Genomic DNA, 16,553 nt, shown 5'->3' with positions numbered 1-16,553 from the left:
CACCATTAAAGGGAATCTGTCGCCAGGTTTTGCCTCCTCATCTGTGATCAGCATGATGCAGGGGCAGAGACCATGATTCCAGTGATGTATCACTTACTGAGCTGCTTGCTGTAGTTTTGATAAAAAGTTTCGTGTGCTGCAGATCTAGCAGTTCTCTCTCTGAATGCTGAGCTGTGTATAACCCCACCCACACCAATGATTGGTAGCTTTCTGCCTATGCCCAGTATACACAGAAAGCTGCTAATCAGTGGTGTGGGCGTGGTAATACAGCGCTCAACATTCAGAGAACTGCTAGATTGGCAGCAGATAAAATGGATTTTATTAAAAAAAACACAATTGAATGTACATAAGGGTGATAGAAATAAGCCATGTCATAGATATATGGAACATATAGCAAAATAAAATTTTTGCCCAGTGACGCCAATTACGTTTTTTCTGGAACTCTGCAGATTTCCCATTTAATATCGGATAGCTTACAAGAGATATTTTACAATGAGACCTCTCAACAATTTAAGGGTGTATTATTCTGGTCTATGAAGATCTGTAATCAGGGGAGTAGAGGGGATACTAGTCTGTCCTGGAGAAAGGTGGGGTTTACTAGTGTTGGGATCGAACTATAATCTAACAACCACCTATCTAGGTGATGATCTATGCAGACAGGTACCGCTCTCTGTGAACACACTATTTTGCACATATTATGCAGCCCCTCAAACACAGGGCCGATGCAACATGGGTTAAAGCTGGTCTTCGGCCTCATCAAAAAGTGAAGAGTAAAGATGAGCAAACATGCTGGGATAACGCGTTATGTTACCTGACCATGCTCGGTGCAAACAGTGTTTTCGCGTGCTCGAAAAATATGTTCGAGTCCCTATGGATGCATGTCTTGTGGCTGATAGACAGCTGTAGCACATGTATCGAATTCCTGCAGGCACAGGGACTCGAACATATTCTTTGAGTAAGCCAAAGCCACTCGGTTAGCCCCTGAGCATGCGCAGATAACACCTTAGGCGAGCACGTTCGCTCATCACTAGCGAAGAGTAATTGTGAATAGCACAAATAGCAGATAGATATGGGTCATAGACAGAAGTTGTGAACAGTAGGATGGCAGGGATACATTGAATACACATCACCCATTAGTATAATGTTGACTTGATGCCGCAATTTTTGTAACATGGGAATAAACCTTAAGCCTTAGGGGCAGCCAACACCCCTCATATAATATGTGATAGGCAAACACTGAATCAACTTGTCATGTGTGATCCAGGTCTTATATCATTCATACATGCGCACCTGTTGTTTCGTTCTTCTTGCCCTCGAAGTCGGAGCTTTTGTAACAGATGATCCACAAGTTCTGACTCCAGGATTCTCTTCTCGGTCTGACGCTCCTTCTCAAAAGCCTTCAGCTGTTAGGAGCCAAAGAAACTAGACGTGTTAATAGCAACATGCATTTAGCGGAGCCAGTGTGAGAGCAGCTGGAGGTGATGAAGCATTATGGAGAGAGCAACTCACACTTTCCATGGTGTCAGCTTTATTTTTATTATCAGGACAAGAAGTTAACCCCAAATTGTTTTCTCAATCAATCACCATCTTCAATTTTAGATTTCACCCTGCTGTCTTTCCCTATGCTGGGCTACCAATCCCATAATGAATTATCCGAGCATTATATGGCCAAAGAATCAGTACCATCTATGCCTGCTGGTGTGATTTTTTTTCCTCTACATTTTGTATTATTTAAGCAAAAAGCATACTGTCTACAAATGTCATCCTCATTATAACTGTGACAGGAGTCGTCTAATCATCATCAGTAACTGTGATTAGTGACAGAAAATAATTAAAAAAAATATGGTTAGACACACAATTAACACTGCAGAATCAGCAGTTAAATATGACAGCATTTTTAACAATATTTTTTTTCTTTAGGTATAATATTTAGAATAAAAATTAAGTTTTGGACTTTGGAGATTTTTCAGATATTTGTCCCAAAATGGCAATTTGTAAATAATTCTATGTACAAATTAATCTTTACTAAATCACCTGGCATCACTCAAGTATATATAAGGTATACTACCAAACTTTTATTCACAATGTTTCTATGAAATGCTCCCTAGTGACATTTTGAGATGGAAAAGCAAGAAATAGAACAGAGAAAAAAAAGTAATATTCAGTTTTTAAGGGTTTGCTCCACATTGCACTTGTAATTTAATTTCAATGAGTCTAATATTTTTTGTTCACAGGAACAGGGCTTGAGCAAACAATTAAAAATACACATACAGATTACATCTAGCCTTATTTACCTTGACGTGACTTCCTTCTTTATCAGAGACAATAGCAGCAAAAGGGATGCCAGACAGTCTGCAATGTTCCTGCAGCTCATCCTGCGACTGAAGATGTGCAGAAAAAATGATAATTACTTACCGGTAATTTGATTTTCCAGAGCCATGACAGCACCGCAGACATGAGAGATGGTATCCGCCTCCAAGAAACAGGAAACCTTTAGCAGAGACATAAGAAGGGGGCGGCACCTCTCTCCTCAGTTTGTTTCAGAGTATGCAAAGGTAACCGCCTTATTAGTTTACATACATGTTATATAACAGGGTCACTGTCTTTTTCTTTTATTATATTTTTTTTTTTAATATATTTTTTCACATAGATTTACATATCCAGATACAACTTTAAATTTTCTGGTGCACCACACAACCATCACCAAGATAGGGCGGGAACAATGCGGTGCTGTCATGGCTCTGGAAAATCAAATTACCGGTAGGTAATTATCATTTTTTCCCTTCCCCATGACAGCACCGCAGACATGAGAGGAAAGATAGAATAGACTCCTAGGGTGGGACAACAGCAGGCAACACTTTTCTCCCAAAGGCCAGATTTGAGGGCCCTAGGTCTAGTCTATAGTGTCGGAAGAAAGTGGATGGTGAGGACCATACTGCTGCTTTACAGATCTGCTCAACCGAAGCATTTGCTCTTTCAGCCCAGGATGTGGCTATGGCTCTCCTAGAGTGAGCTGTTACACCCAGTGGGGGAGTCTGATCTAAAGAAGAATAAGCCAGTGCAATACCCATACGTAGCCATCGTGCAATTGTTGATTTTGAAGCTTTCTTACCCCTGTTTGTCCCCTGAAAGGAGACAAAAAGGACTGAAAACTGTCGCCATGATTTTGAGGCTTCTATATATTGAAGCATGCAACGTCTGACATCTAAGCAATGGAAGGTTTTCTCTCCCTGGGATTTGGGGTTTGGTCAAAACGAGGTCAAAAATATCTCCTGCTCCCTGTGGAATTTACCTTCGGTAGGAAGGCTGGATCAGTTTTTTTGATCACTCTATCATCCAAAAAGGTGGTATATGGTGGATTTACAGATATAGCCTGCAGCTCGCAGACACGACGAGCTGAGGTTAGGGCCACCAGGAGTACTGTTTTTAGCATTAGCGACTTTATTGAGATGGAAGCAATAGGCTCAAATGGAGACGCTGTCAGTGCCCTTAATACTAAATTTAGATCCCAGGGAGCTACCTTAGATGTTAATTTTGTGGGCCTGGATGTAAAGGAGGCCCGAATGAATCTATAGATCCATGGGTGATCAGCCAGTGTTTGATCAAATAACGCACCCAGGGCTGATACCTGCACTTTTAGGGTGCTTGTGGACAGTCCTTTTTCCAGTTCTTTCTGGAGGAACTCTAGGATCTCTTTTATTGGTATTTTCTGGGCTATCCCAGTCCATTGTCGGCCCATGAACTGCAAGAATTTTTCCCAAATTTTTTGGTAATTGCGTGAAGTTACCTCCTTTCTGCTAGCAAGCAGGGTGGTTACTAACGGGACTGAGAAGCCTTTTGCTAGAAGGAGTCCCCTCTCAAGTTCCACGCAGGGAGGTGCAGCCTTTGAACCCTGGGGTGTTCTACTGGGCCCTGGTATAGCAGTTTCGGGGTATCTGGGAGGATCCATGGGTCTGAGATAGACATACGTCTGAGCCATGTGAACCATGCCCTTTTCGGCCAGAAGGGCGCAACCAGGATTATTCGAGCTTTGTCGTGTCAGATCTTTTTCAAGACTACTGGAATCAATGGAAACGGGGGGGAACGCATAGGCCAGACGAAATTTCCACCAGTGAAGTAGCGAATCCACCCCCTCTGGTTGCTCCCTTGGATTTAGGGAGTAGAACCTGTCCACTTTTCGATTTCCCCTGGTAGCAAACAGGTCTACTTCTGGTGTGCCCCAGGCAGCACAGATTTCCCCAAATATTTTTTGACTTGGGACCATTCTTCCTGGTGTAGTACATGACAGCTTAAATAATCGGCAAGATAATTGTCTGCCCCCTTTAAATGTGTACCTGATAAGGACAGAAGATTGTTTTCCGCCCATGCGAATAATTCCCTGGCCTCTGCCATAAGGGTTGCCGACCTTGTACCCCCTTGTCTGTTTATGTATGCTATGACCGTGTTGTTGTCGGATAATATGGTGACATGTCTCCCTTGCACTTCTCGCTTTACTAGGGGAAGGGGTCGCCTCACAGCCGCCAGTTCTTTTAGATTTGAGGATGTATCCCTTATTTTGGGCTCCCACTGGCCCTGTAGGGTTCGTTTCTCTGTGTGCGCCCCCCAACCACTCTGACTTGCGTCCGTGGAGTTTTGAGTAGTCCAGGGCACTGATCTGTTTAAGTTTTCGGTGCTCAGCCACCATTTTAATGACTCCTGCACTTGAGGTGAGAGAATGATCTCCCGATTTAATTTGGAAGGACCCTTCTCCTGTTCGGATAGGATCTGCCACTGTAGTTCTCTCATATGGGCTTGTGCCCACCAGACCGCTGTTAACGTGTCCAGGAGCGACATTGCCTTTCTTACTGATATGGCTCGACCGGCCTGTATCCGTTGTATTTTTTGTTGGATAGCCCCAACTTTCCTTTCTGGAAGAATGCACTGCTGTTTTAATGAGTCCAATTGAATTCCAAGGAATTCTTGTGACTGCACTGGAGTTAATTTGGATTTTTTTAGAATGATCATCCAGCCTAACCTGGTTAATATTTCCAGGACCTTTGTAACTGCATTTTCGCAATTTTGCTTGTCGTTTGCTATGACGAGGAAATCGTCTAGATAGGGTACCAACAGGATATTTTCCCTTCTTATAAAGGACGCTACTTCCCAGATGATTTTTGTAAATATACGAGGGGCCACTGATACCCCGAAGGGTAGGCACTGGTACTGTAGATGAGTGGGGACTTGAGCAATCTCTACTACCAATCTTAGATATTGTTGGTGTTCCCCCCATATTGGGACATGGTAATAGGCGTCGGTAAGATCTATTACTGCCATGTAGCAACCCGGGTCGAGTAGCTTCACTGCTAACCCCAAGGTCTCCATTTTGAATTTCTCTGTTCTGATGTATTGATTCAGGGCTTTGAGATTGAATATTGTTCTTAGTGACCCATCTGGCTTTGGCGTGAGGAACAGAGTGATGTAAAATCCTTTCTCTACTTGATGACACGGTACTTTATTAGTACAGTCATATGTTAAAGTTTGGGCACCCTATTAATGTTAACCTTTTTTCTTTATAACAATTTTGGCTTTTGCAACAGCTATTTGTTTCATATATCTAATAACTGATGGCCCCAGTTATATTTCTGGATTCAAATGAGGTTTATTGTACTAACAGAAAATGTGCAATCTGCATTTTAACAAAATTTGATCGGTGCAAAAGTATGGGCACCTCAACATAAAAGTGACATATTTCGTAGATCCTCCTTTTGCAAAAATAACAGCCTCTAGTCGCTTCCTGTAGCTATTAATGAGTTCCTGGATGAAGATATTTGTGACCATTCCTGTTTACAAAACAATTCCAGTTCAGTTAAGTTTGATGGTCGCCGAGCATGGACAACCCGCTTCAAATCATCCCACAGATGTTCAATGATATTCAGGTCATTGTCTTGCTGAAATATCCATCCCCTGCGTAACTTCAACTTCATCACTGATTCTTGCACATTATTGTCAAGAATCTGCTGATACTGAGTTGAATCCATGCGACCCTCAACTTTAACAAGATGCCCGGTGCCAGCATTGGCCACACAGCCCCAAAGCATGATGGAACCTCCACCAAATTTTACTGTGGGTAGCAAGTGTTTTTCTTGGAATGCTGTGTTTTTTAGCCTCCATGCATAACGCCTTTTTGTATGACCAAACAACTCAACCTTTGTTTCATCAGTCCACAGGACCTTCTTCCATAATGTAACTGGCTTGTCCAAATGTACTTTTTCATACCTCAGGCGACTCTGTTTGTGGCGTGCTTGCAGAAATGGCTTCTTTCGCATCACTCTCCCGTACAGCTTCTCCTTGTGCAAAGTGCGCTGTATTGTTGACCGATGCACAGTGACACCATCTGCAGCAAGATGAGGCTGCAGGTCTTTGGAGGTGGTCTGTGGATTGTCCTTGACTGTTCTCACCATTCTTCTTCTCTGCCTTTCTGATATTTTTCTTGGCCTGCCACTTCTGGGCTTAACAAGAACTGTACCTGTGTTCTTCCATTTCCTTACTATGTTCCTCACAGTGGAAACTGACAGGTTAAATCTCTGAGACAACTTTTTGTATCCTTCCCCTGAAAAGCTATGTTGAATAATCTTTGTTTTCAGATCATTTGAGAGTTGTTTTGAGGAGCCCATGATGCCACTCTTCATAGGAGAATCAAATAGGAGAACTACTTGCAAGTGGCCACCTTAAATACCTTTTCTCCTGATTTGATACACCTGGCTATGAAGTTCAAAGCTCAATGAGGTTACAAAACCAATTTAGTGCTTCAGGAAGTCAGTAAAAAGTAGTTAGGAGTGTTCAAATCAAGAAAATGATAAGGGTGCCCATACTTTTGCACCGGTCAAATTTTGTTTAAATGCAGATTGCACATTTTCTGTTAGTACAATAAACCTCATTTGAATCCAGAAATATAACTGAGTCCATCAGTTATTAGATATATGAAACTGAAATAGCTGTTGCAAAAACCAAAATTGTTATAAAGAAATAGGTTAACATTAATATGGGTGCCCAAACTTTAACATATGACTGTACCTCCTTTTGCATGAGGAGTTGAATCTCCTTTTCTAGTGTGGCCTGATTCTTTTTGGCTACCCGGGTCACTTTTACTCTTTGAGGTGGAAGGCTTAGAAACCTTAGTCGTAGGCCCTCGGCTAACAGGTCGGTTACCCACTTTGAGGCGGGCAATGCTACCCATTGATGGACAAAGAACCGAAGCCTTCCCCCAACCGCCCTGGCGTCATTGCTTAGTATCGGGTCTCGGGGTGGTTTTACTGAAGAGGAATCCTTTCTCTTTTCCCCTCCAGGGTCTGCCCCGCGTGGTTCTATCGTCTGGCCACCCTCGGCTCCCTCTGTTCCCTGCTCCACGAAAGGACGAGCGAGCTTCAGTCCACCGACGCCTAGGGAAGGGGGGTGGAAACAGTTTTTTCTTATCTGACGCTTTTTCTAAAATTTCGTCCAATGCTTTCCCAAACAGGTATTGACCCTCACAAGGGACGGCGCAGAGTTTAACCTTTGACTGGAAGTCTGCCGACCAGTTCTTTAACCAAAGTGCTCTGCGGCCTGAATTTGAAAGGGCGCATGCACGGGCGGCACATCTGACAGAATCTACTGTGGCGTCAGCCAGGAATCCCGCTGCCTTCTGTAGAGAAGGTATTGCCTCCAGCAGTGTCTCCCTAGGGCATTTATTCTTAATTTGGTCACTTAATTCGTCTAACCACTTGACCATAGCACGCGCTGTACAAGTGGCGGCCACCCCCGGCTTAAATGACCAAGCCGATGCTTCCCAAGCAGATTTTAGAAAAGCGTCTGCTTTCTTGTCAAGGGGATCTTTTAAGGCGCCCATGTCCTCAAATGGCAATGTTATTCCCCTGGATGTACTAGCAATGGCGGCATCTAGTCTGGGAGCTTTTTCCCCATTATTGCATACCTCCTCATCAAACGGGTATTTACGTTTGAGCGCCTGCGGTATGGACATTTTTTTGTTGGGTTTCTTCCATTCCCTCTTGATCAAATTTAACTATCATGGAAGGGAAAAACCCTTTCTTTTTTCCCCTCAAGATTGCTAAACATAGCATCTTGAATTGACTTTGGCTCTTTTGGTGTTTCAAGTCCCATTGTGGACCTTACCTTACAAGCTTTAGTAATTTCCCAATGTCCTCAGATGGGAAATATGGACGACCATTTTCCTTGTCCGAGGAGTCCAGGTCCGAGTCCGAAGGCCCTATCTCCCCTTGTTCTTCCTCAGACTCTATGTCTGCAGTTATTTCTGTGGGAGGGAGAGGAGGAGGTGGGGGCGGGGGTGAAGCAGGAGTTATATCGGAGCCAAGTGTAGTCTGCTCCTTTAATTCATCTTTTACCGTCGACTTTACTTGATCCCGGATAATAGTTTTAATGCTCTGGAACAGGGATGGTGACTCTTCGGCCACTGGTTTTTTAATGCACGAGCGACAAAGTCGCTTCTCATAACATTTAGCTAGGGCCTTTTTGCATAGTGCACATTCCTTGTTCTTTTGCTTTGATGTGGCCTTTCCCTACAGAAGACATACATAGGGCAGTTGTTAATATATTGTGCTGCCTTACAAAGGCACTCACCCAGCCCTCTGGGTATCCCGGTAGCCGGTGGCTCTTCCACTTGCGCGCGCATCTCGCCTTCAGGATCCATCTGCGCTCCGCTGCTGATCTGGCTCTACAACTCCGGAGCCTGTGTGCAGCCTCTCAGGGATCAGTGGCACCTGCCTTGCCTCCCTTTTTATGGAGGAGTGGTGCGCGCTTCTGGGACAGCTCCCACCCGGAAGTGCCCAGTACACCGCACCCCCGGCGTGTGACGTCACTTCCGGTGCGACCCCGGAAGCCGTCTCCACTCAGTCGGCGCCAGCGTCGTGGTGGCCACGCCTCCCCCGGCCCATCCTCCCACTGGAGCTGCCGCCGGTGAGTCTCACGAGGAGGACACCGCTCACAGCGCCCACCGAGCTGGCCTGACAGGCGCGCGCCACCGCGCCTCGCTGCCATCCTCTTCCCGCGGACCTCGGCCTCCTGACCGGACGACATCAGAGGGGGATCCCTCTGGAGGTAGGGACTCTGCCCCAGGCATCCGCCTGCGGGAAACAGGAAACCAAACTGAGGAAGAGAGGTGCCGCCCCCTTCTTATGTCTCTGCTACAGATTTCCTGGGGGCGGATACCATCTCTCATGTCTGCGGTGCCGTCATGGGGAAGGGAAAAAAAATTAGGAATTGTCATGAGGACACTAGAATCAAAATCCTATCAAATTAAAGATGTCGCTTGTGTGGCAAATTGAAACAAAGATTAATATAAATTTTCATAATTTTCTATGAAAAAGGCTGGATACATCGCTGGTCCTAGGTACGGTGGTGGCAGAATTTTGTGGCCAGTTTCTGCTTAAGCTGAATAAATAAGACTTGGCCGAGTCTAGAAACACTACAAAATTTATACTTGCATCAACTCAGTTGCAAGGATTTATTCAGGAACTTGTCAAAGGATGAGGATAAAATCAAGATTATGATGGTTAAAGGGAAATAGTCATCTGATTCATGCTGCCTGAACAGGCAGCATGAATCACATCCGGGCTGCACAATTGCAGCCAGGTGTACTTTTCTCTGAAAATGGTGTGTTGACGTGCTGTATATTTTAAAAAAAAATCCAACAAAAGACAGTTTCCACTGCCCTATACAACCCCCAAAATACAGATTTTAAGCGCGTAAAATCCACACTATAAAATAGTCTCTTCCATTCCTCCTTCAACAAAATTAGGCAAAATGCACTTTAACCCCCCCCTTTTTTGTTTGAGTCCCCGTGGCTGCATGTCTCGCATGTAGGGATTGCTTGCTTGTTTTTATTTATTTTACTCATTTATATAGTGCCATTAATTCCACTGCGCTCTACAGACATTATTGGCACTGTCCCCGATGGGGAATTCCTATCAGTATGTCTTTGGAGTGTGGGAGGAAACCGAAATACCAGGAAGAAACCCACGCAAACACGGAGGGAACATACAAACTCCTTGCAGATGTTGTCCTTGGTGGGATTTGAACCCAGGACCCCAGCGCTGCAGAGCCACCATTGTTAGACAATCCCTGTATGTGTTGCAGCTGTCTAACAGCCGCGAGACATGGTGCTGCAGGGACTCCAACATTTTTTTTTCTGAGCACGCCGAAAATACTCGGATTAGGACACAAGCATGCTTGCTCATCACTATTTATTAGCGATGAGTGAAAGTGCTCACTACTTGAGTTTGCATCGGATGTTCGAGTACGCACCAAGTATCGCAAGTGCTCAATCGGATATGCTCGAGTCCTTGCCCCCTTGCCCTGCATGTTTTGCGCCTATTAGCCAAAAATACGCTGGGAATATCCACGTATGACAGGCAATCCCCACATGTTTTGTGGCTGTGCAGTGTGTACCTGAGCACTTGATGCGAACTCGAGTAGCAAGCACTTGAGCTCATCACGAATGTTTATCTCAGATAAGATTCTTGGCTACTACTTGCCTCAGACCAGTCATACATTATCTCGGCTGTAATGCCAGAAGTCCACAGCTTCTGAATGATGCCGATAGCCCTGTTCACAGACATCTGGCCGGCACTCACCACAAGCAGGTCACAGCTGCTCACCTGGAAATAACAAGCAGAAATCAATATCCAAAGGAGGCTTGTAATATTTCCCAAGTATATACATACACGTTTATAATCTGCAGTGTACGCTGGGGCACATAATGAAGGTACAGCAAGGCGTACAGAGGCATTACAAGCCACGACTGGTGGCATCAGCGGCTCACTGCTTTGCCGGATGCTGCTGGAGCGGCCTTGTAATTGCAGAGTGACATGACTCAAGAGGATGTCAGATCCACTCTTGGGGTAGTGATGTCACTTTATAACGTTGGGGGGTTTTTTATGTTGCATCATAGGCTCATTTCAGTGAGTGACATCTATAGAAAGCTATTAAAACCCATAAATCACTATAGCAGAGGTTGAGACCCTGTATATTTGAGGACAGGATCTTACCAGGATTATATTTTTTTTTCCCCGAGCATTTAGGAGAGTGGTATAGACAACCTGTGCCCATATACCGTCAGAGTACTGTCCCCTGGTTGGATAACCCATCTATGATATTCACATGCCCCTAGAATCAACGAGGAGAACAAGTAAGAGCATCTGATGCTCCAGAGGACCCAGCTCTTATAGCTTCAAAAAGAGATTAATTCTGTAAAGATCCTCATATACATTAGAATAAAGTCGTCCAAACCCGCCAATGTTGATAGGGTCGGTTGGCAGTACAATGTATATAGGCGCCTCCAAGCTCTCCCTCTATAGGTGATGTTAGGGGAGAGAAGTAATGACCCTGCTGAACTTTGGGGCCGATGCTTTTCTTTTCTTAAAAGACACGAGACAAGTGTTTATGCGTATGGGGGAGTCTGGAGAGATAGTCATAGACCACCAGCTATGTAATGTGTATGGGGACCTCAAGACTACAATGCACCATGCTGTACACATCCCAGGCATTAAGGCCAAGTTCATACTAGGTATTTTTGCTGCGCTTTTATTTTTTTATGCTAATTTTACACTGCCAGCAAAGCCTATGAGATTTCAGAAATCTCATGCATACAGCTTGTTTTTTTTGTCTTCAGGATTTTGTGCAGAAAAACATTTCCCCAGAACAACCTGGATGCGTTGCTTGCATTCCCCTTAACGATTCCTGTTTTCAGGGCTAAATGTTTTGTTGTACAAGGCTGTGGTAATACAAAGGTACATCATGATGCCAGAAGAGCAGCTGTAAGGAGCTTCTATACCCCAGGGATCTTCTCCAGTGAAAACAGGTAAAGCTTTGTATTGCTGGACCTTAATAAAGCGTGGCACAATCCTCTCTAATTGCCACATTTTCAGACAGTTCCCAGCATTTTTCTTCGATATATCTAAAGAATTCCAAAATGATGAAACAGAGCTGTCCTGTGGTTTTCATTAGGTACTAAGAGCTTACATTTTCATCAGCGCTGGAAAGTGCAGCGGAGATCTTATCGATCGCTATGCTAACACCGACCGCACAGGGCAGAGCGAAGGATCCAGTCTGAGGTCCTTTAAACTGTGAAATCTGAAAAACAGAACAAAGTGTTACATAATGGATACTGTCACATAGTTGCCAGCACAGGTAAAAATACTCCAAAATCCTTGAGGGTGCTTTCACAGTACATTCAGGCATACGTTCAGAGTCTCCTGTCGGGGCTTGGTCCACAGCGCCAGCAAAACGGGATTTGGGCGTGTGCACCAAAGGGACTATAGATTATAATGGTGCCAAAAGAGCGAATGTGCGCTCTGTCGTGCATCATTTTCAGGGCATGTACACCTACTGGAGGCGGACACCCAGATGCAGTCTGCTATGTCTAATGTCTGTCTCCAGTAGGCCTACAAGTCTAAAAATGATGCACAGCAGAGTGCACACTGGCTCTGCCAGCACCATTATAGTCTATGGTCCCGACGGCACATACGTCCAAATCCTGCTTTGCTGAGGGTTCAAACAGAAGCCCCGACAGGGCCACTGAATGGGTGCAAGCACCCCAATTGGTGAAAAAGTGCGAAGTAAGGTGCTCTGGACTGGGCAGCCCTGGCCAGGGGCTCCGCGTGCCTCACTTGCATAAGAACATGAAAATAAATACATTTTAAAAAAAATTGGCTTCTCTAAGGTCTGGCGTCACACTTGCAATTGCAATGCGAGAAACTTGCATCAATACCTGGCACTGCCGCCGGCATTCGGGACCGGAGTGCTCAGCTGCATAGAAATACATGCAGCCGGACACTCCGGTCCCGAGTGCCAGCGGCAGTGCCAGGTATTGATGCGCGAGATTCTTGCATTGCAGTTGCAAGTGTAATCTTGGCCTTAGTGCAAGGGCCGTACAAGTAATAAAATTGTGAGGAGGAAATAAAATCGGCACATCCATCCAACAATGAATAAAATATATCAATACATTTTTTATATATCTTAGGCTGGTTTCACATTAGCGCTTTTTAAGCGCACGCACGGCCGGGGGTAGCTCCGCCCCCGAGCCGGCTCTCTGCCCGGCGTGCCCGCCCCTTGCTTGTAGCGCCGCCTACTAGCGGACAGCGGCGCCTGCGATCGGCGCACCCTATCTTTAGCATAGGGTGCGCAGATCGTGCGCAGGCCGTGCGCTAGTTGCGCTTTGACCTGCGCTGCGCACTTTTGACGGTGCGCCGTGCGCGCCAAAATCAAACTTTTCGGATTTTGGCGCACGCGGCGCACCGTCAAAAGTGCGCAGCGCAGGTCAAAGCGCAACTAGCGCACGGCCTGCGCACGATCTGCGCACCCTATGCTAAAGATAGGGTGCGCCGATCGCAGGCGCCGCTGTCCGCTAGTAGGCGGCGCTACAAGCAAGGGGCGGGCACGCCGGGCAGAGAGCCGGCTCGGGGGCGGAGCTACCCCGGCCGTGCGTGCGCTTAAAAAGCGCTAATGTGAAACCGGCCTTACTCATTGTTGAATGGATGTGCCGATTTATTTCCTCACAATTTTATTACTTGACTGAACTTCACCAACGGGACCGGTACCCTCCACATGGATTTCACCCTCCTGCACTGGACTGCATGTCTGGTGAGAACAATATCCCCCCTCATCTCGCCCCAATAACGACTCCTGCTTACTTTTATATGGATTTCAGAGATTATAGACTGGACATACAAAATGTAAATTAGAGGGTTATTCCCATCTTCAAGTGATGGCATATCGCTACTATATTCTATCACTCTATGATCAATGGGGGCCCCACAGATTGCTAGGACGAAGGGGACACAGCACCGATCCAGCTATCCTGCTTGGCAAGTTCCCTGCAGAGCTGGGTGGCCAGCCGAAACATGGTCATGAGGTACAGGTGGCCAAAGAAAATTGCAAACGAAAACATACATGAAATTTTACCACCTCACTCCCCAATAAAAAGTGTAGCGCGGCATGGAAATTCTACAAATGTCATCTCCATGACAGATGGGACTGACCACAACTTTGTATAATAATAATGGACCGGTTCCTCTTTTCTTTGATGAGGTAATGACCGTAAATGTTTCAGCAGATAATCAGCACATGGTGACACTCCATACAAGACAGCCTCCACAGCTGCAAGCACTGCCCCGTCCATTATACTGAAGACGTACCAGATGGTCGTATCTGCCCCCGGCGGCCAGGATCTCGGGAACAGTTCTCTGTCGGCGTTTGATGAATGCAACAAACTGAAAAACAATCCCATTGTGCTGCTGCATCTTATAGATGAGGCCGAAATTCACAACAACCTAAGAGAAAAAGAACGTCTTCATAAGTGGGATCCAGCGCAGCAACATGTCGTAACGACACGGAGCACTACAATTCCGATGCATAATCTCCAGAAAATTTGGCTATGTAGACAACTTTTAGCTGATCTCTAGCAATTTCAGCCAATTACGACAGGGCCAATTTCCGGTTTTCCCTCCCCTTCTTCCCAGAGCGATAACTCTAATTTTTTTTTCCACATTGACACAACTGCTTTTTTATTTATTTATTTATTTATTTTATTTGTACTTTTGAATGACACCAATCATTTTCCCACATAGTGTATTGGAAAATGTGAAAAAAAATTCCAAGTGCGGTGAAATTGTGGGAAAAAAAAAAAAACGCAATTCTGTCATTGTTTTTTGGAATTGTTTTTATGGTGTGTATTTTGTGGTAAAAAAGAAATCTCAATATGATTCTTCTCATCAATTCGATTATGGAGATTTTCAACATGTGCAGGCTTTTTTTTTTATTATTTTAGTGGTAAAAAAAAATCAGAAGTTTGCAAAAACAATTTTTTGGGTTGTGTCACCATTTTCATATTTCGGCCGATGGGGCTGTGTGGTAGCTTATTTTTTGCGGGACAAAACAATGTTTTCATTAATACCATTTTGGGATAGAAGTGACTTTTTAGGTCATTTACTACAACATTTTTTGTTGAATTGTGATGACAAAAAAAAAATACACACCCCGAAATTTGGCAGTCTTGAATTTTTTTTTCCAGTGTTTACTGATCAGTTTAATGGTTTTTATATTTTGATAGAAGTGGCGATAACACTGATTTTTTTTTTTTTTTTTTTTTTTTTTTTTGAATGGTGAAAAGGGGGATTTTGAACAGTTGTTTTTATTTTTTTCAGATTTTTTCTTTTTTTTTCAGGTCATCAGCAGTCACATGCACGCCAATGGGCGGAGAGAATGACGCGCATACATGCTGAGGAGTGTTAAATGCAGCGGTCAGAGATTGACAGCGGCATTTAACAAGTTAAAAATTGCGGGCAAAGCTCAGTTCCAACCCGCAATTGTTAGCGGCAGGTCCTGTCTGTAATACACATCCCATCACCTGTTGGCTCTCCATACACCCACTTCCGACTTGTACATGTACAACGGATGTCGTGAAGAGGTTAACACTTCCTTATGGAAGGTGCAAATGTCATCTTGCTTATGTGTCATACAGTTTTATAAAAGTCATTGCTGTATGAGCAAATAAATAGAAACCATAAGAGGAAGAGATGGGATTTACTTTCCCAAGCAAGCACTAAAGGGTCTGACTATAGCAGTGTTTCACAAACCCAGTCCTCACGGCCCCTACAGATGGTGTTTTTTTAGAATTTGTATAGTATTGATGGAATTACCATATTATCAAGACATCAGAAATTACCAGAAATTCTCAACTGTTCAAAACTAAGTGAATCCTGAAAACGTGATATGCGGGGAGACGTGAGGACTGGAGTTTGGGAAACACTGGGCTACAGGAAACTATTCACTATGCCCATAACGGCACCTCTTTAATGTAAAAATATGGTATGTGTAATCTGCTAATGTCACATTAAAAAGGTATATAAGCAAGGTGTGCTACCAGAAGATTTAAAAGTATGGGGGCACCAACCTTTTTGGGTCCGAGGGAAACATGGTCAGATGGTACCAACCCCATGGGCCGCAATATAACCAAAGTATTAACTTTGGAGATATTAACTGCATATTGAAAGCATGCACCATAGATTTCTAATAGGCGCCGGTTCCATTGATAGGGATCACCTATCAGGAGGTGAGAGGCCTAGAAATGACCACACAGGCCACCATCCATAACTCCATGACATGGGACATACATGTGACCAGACACTGTGCAGAGGGTTGAGGCCGCACAGAGGGGTATTGTGGGGGGCAGGTTGTGCACCCCTGGTTTCATGGTATTAGAAGACGATGGATTAACATCCATATGAGAACTTTTGTGCATCTGTCCCCACACTGATGTGTCAGAGTATAGACAATGAATGAGGAGTATTCTTTCATGATAAAGTATGTGAAATTTGGTGTCTGGCATGGGTGTCATAGCTTTGGTTAAGATATTAGACCCATGGTATATTGAGGGCAGGGCCAACTTTGCCATACAACATTAATGACCAATGAGAAATATGATGTAACCTCGTTATGTTGTATTATCTTCAATAAAACGAGTTAAAAAAAAAAAAAGTAGAGAGTGCAGCAACATGAATTGT

The 16,553-nt window shown here is 44.5% G+C and overlaps 1 protein-coding gene across 3 annotated transcripts in view; it reads right to left on the bottom strand.

Moving 5' to 3' along the window:
* EIF2AK4 (eukaryotic translation initiation factor 2 alpha kinase 4) overlaps positions 1 to 16,553 on the bottom strand; it is a 184,569-nt gene that overhangs the window by 13,505 nt on the left and 154,511 nt on the right. For 2 of the 3 annotated variants that reach the window (XM_073554166.1, XM_073554168.1), the window contains 5 exons: positions 14,187 to 14,321; positions 12,013 to 12,123; positions 10,527 to 10,649; positions 2,295 to 2,381; positions 1,291 to 1,403 (listed from right to left, as the gene is read on the bottom strand). In XM_073554166.1, coding sequence (XP_073410267.1) covers positions 1,291 to 1,403; positions 2,295 to 2,381; positions 10,527 to 10,649; positions 12,013 to 12,123; positions 14,187 to 14,321 — 569 coding nt within the window. The remainder of the gene's footprint in view (positions 1 to 1,290; positions 1,404 to 2,294; positions 2,382 to 10,526; positions 10,650 to 12,012; positions 12,124 to 14,186; positions 14,322 to 16,553) is intronic. The other variant, XM_073554169.1, reaches the window with a different exon arrangement.

This window comes from Dendrobates tinctorius, unplaced genomic scaffold (genome assembly GCF_039654945.1).
Source record: "Dendrobates tinctorius isolate UK_male_01 unplaced genomic scaffold, ASM3965494v1 ptg000208l, whole genome shotgun sequence".
NCBI lineage: Eukaryota > Metazoa > Chordata > Amphibia > Anura > Dendrobatidae > Dendrobates > Dendrobates tinctorius.
This window is presented reverse-complemented; position numbering and strand designations above follow the sequence as displayed.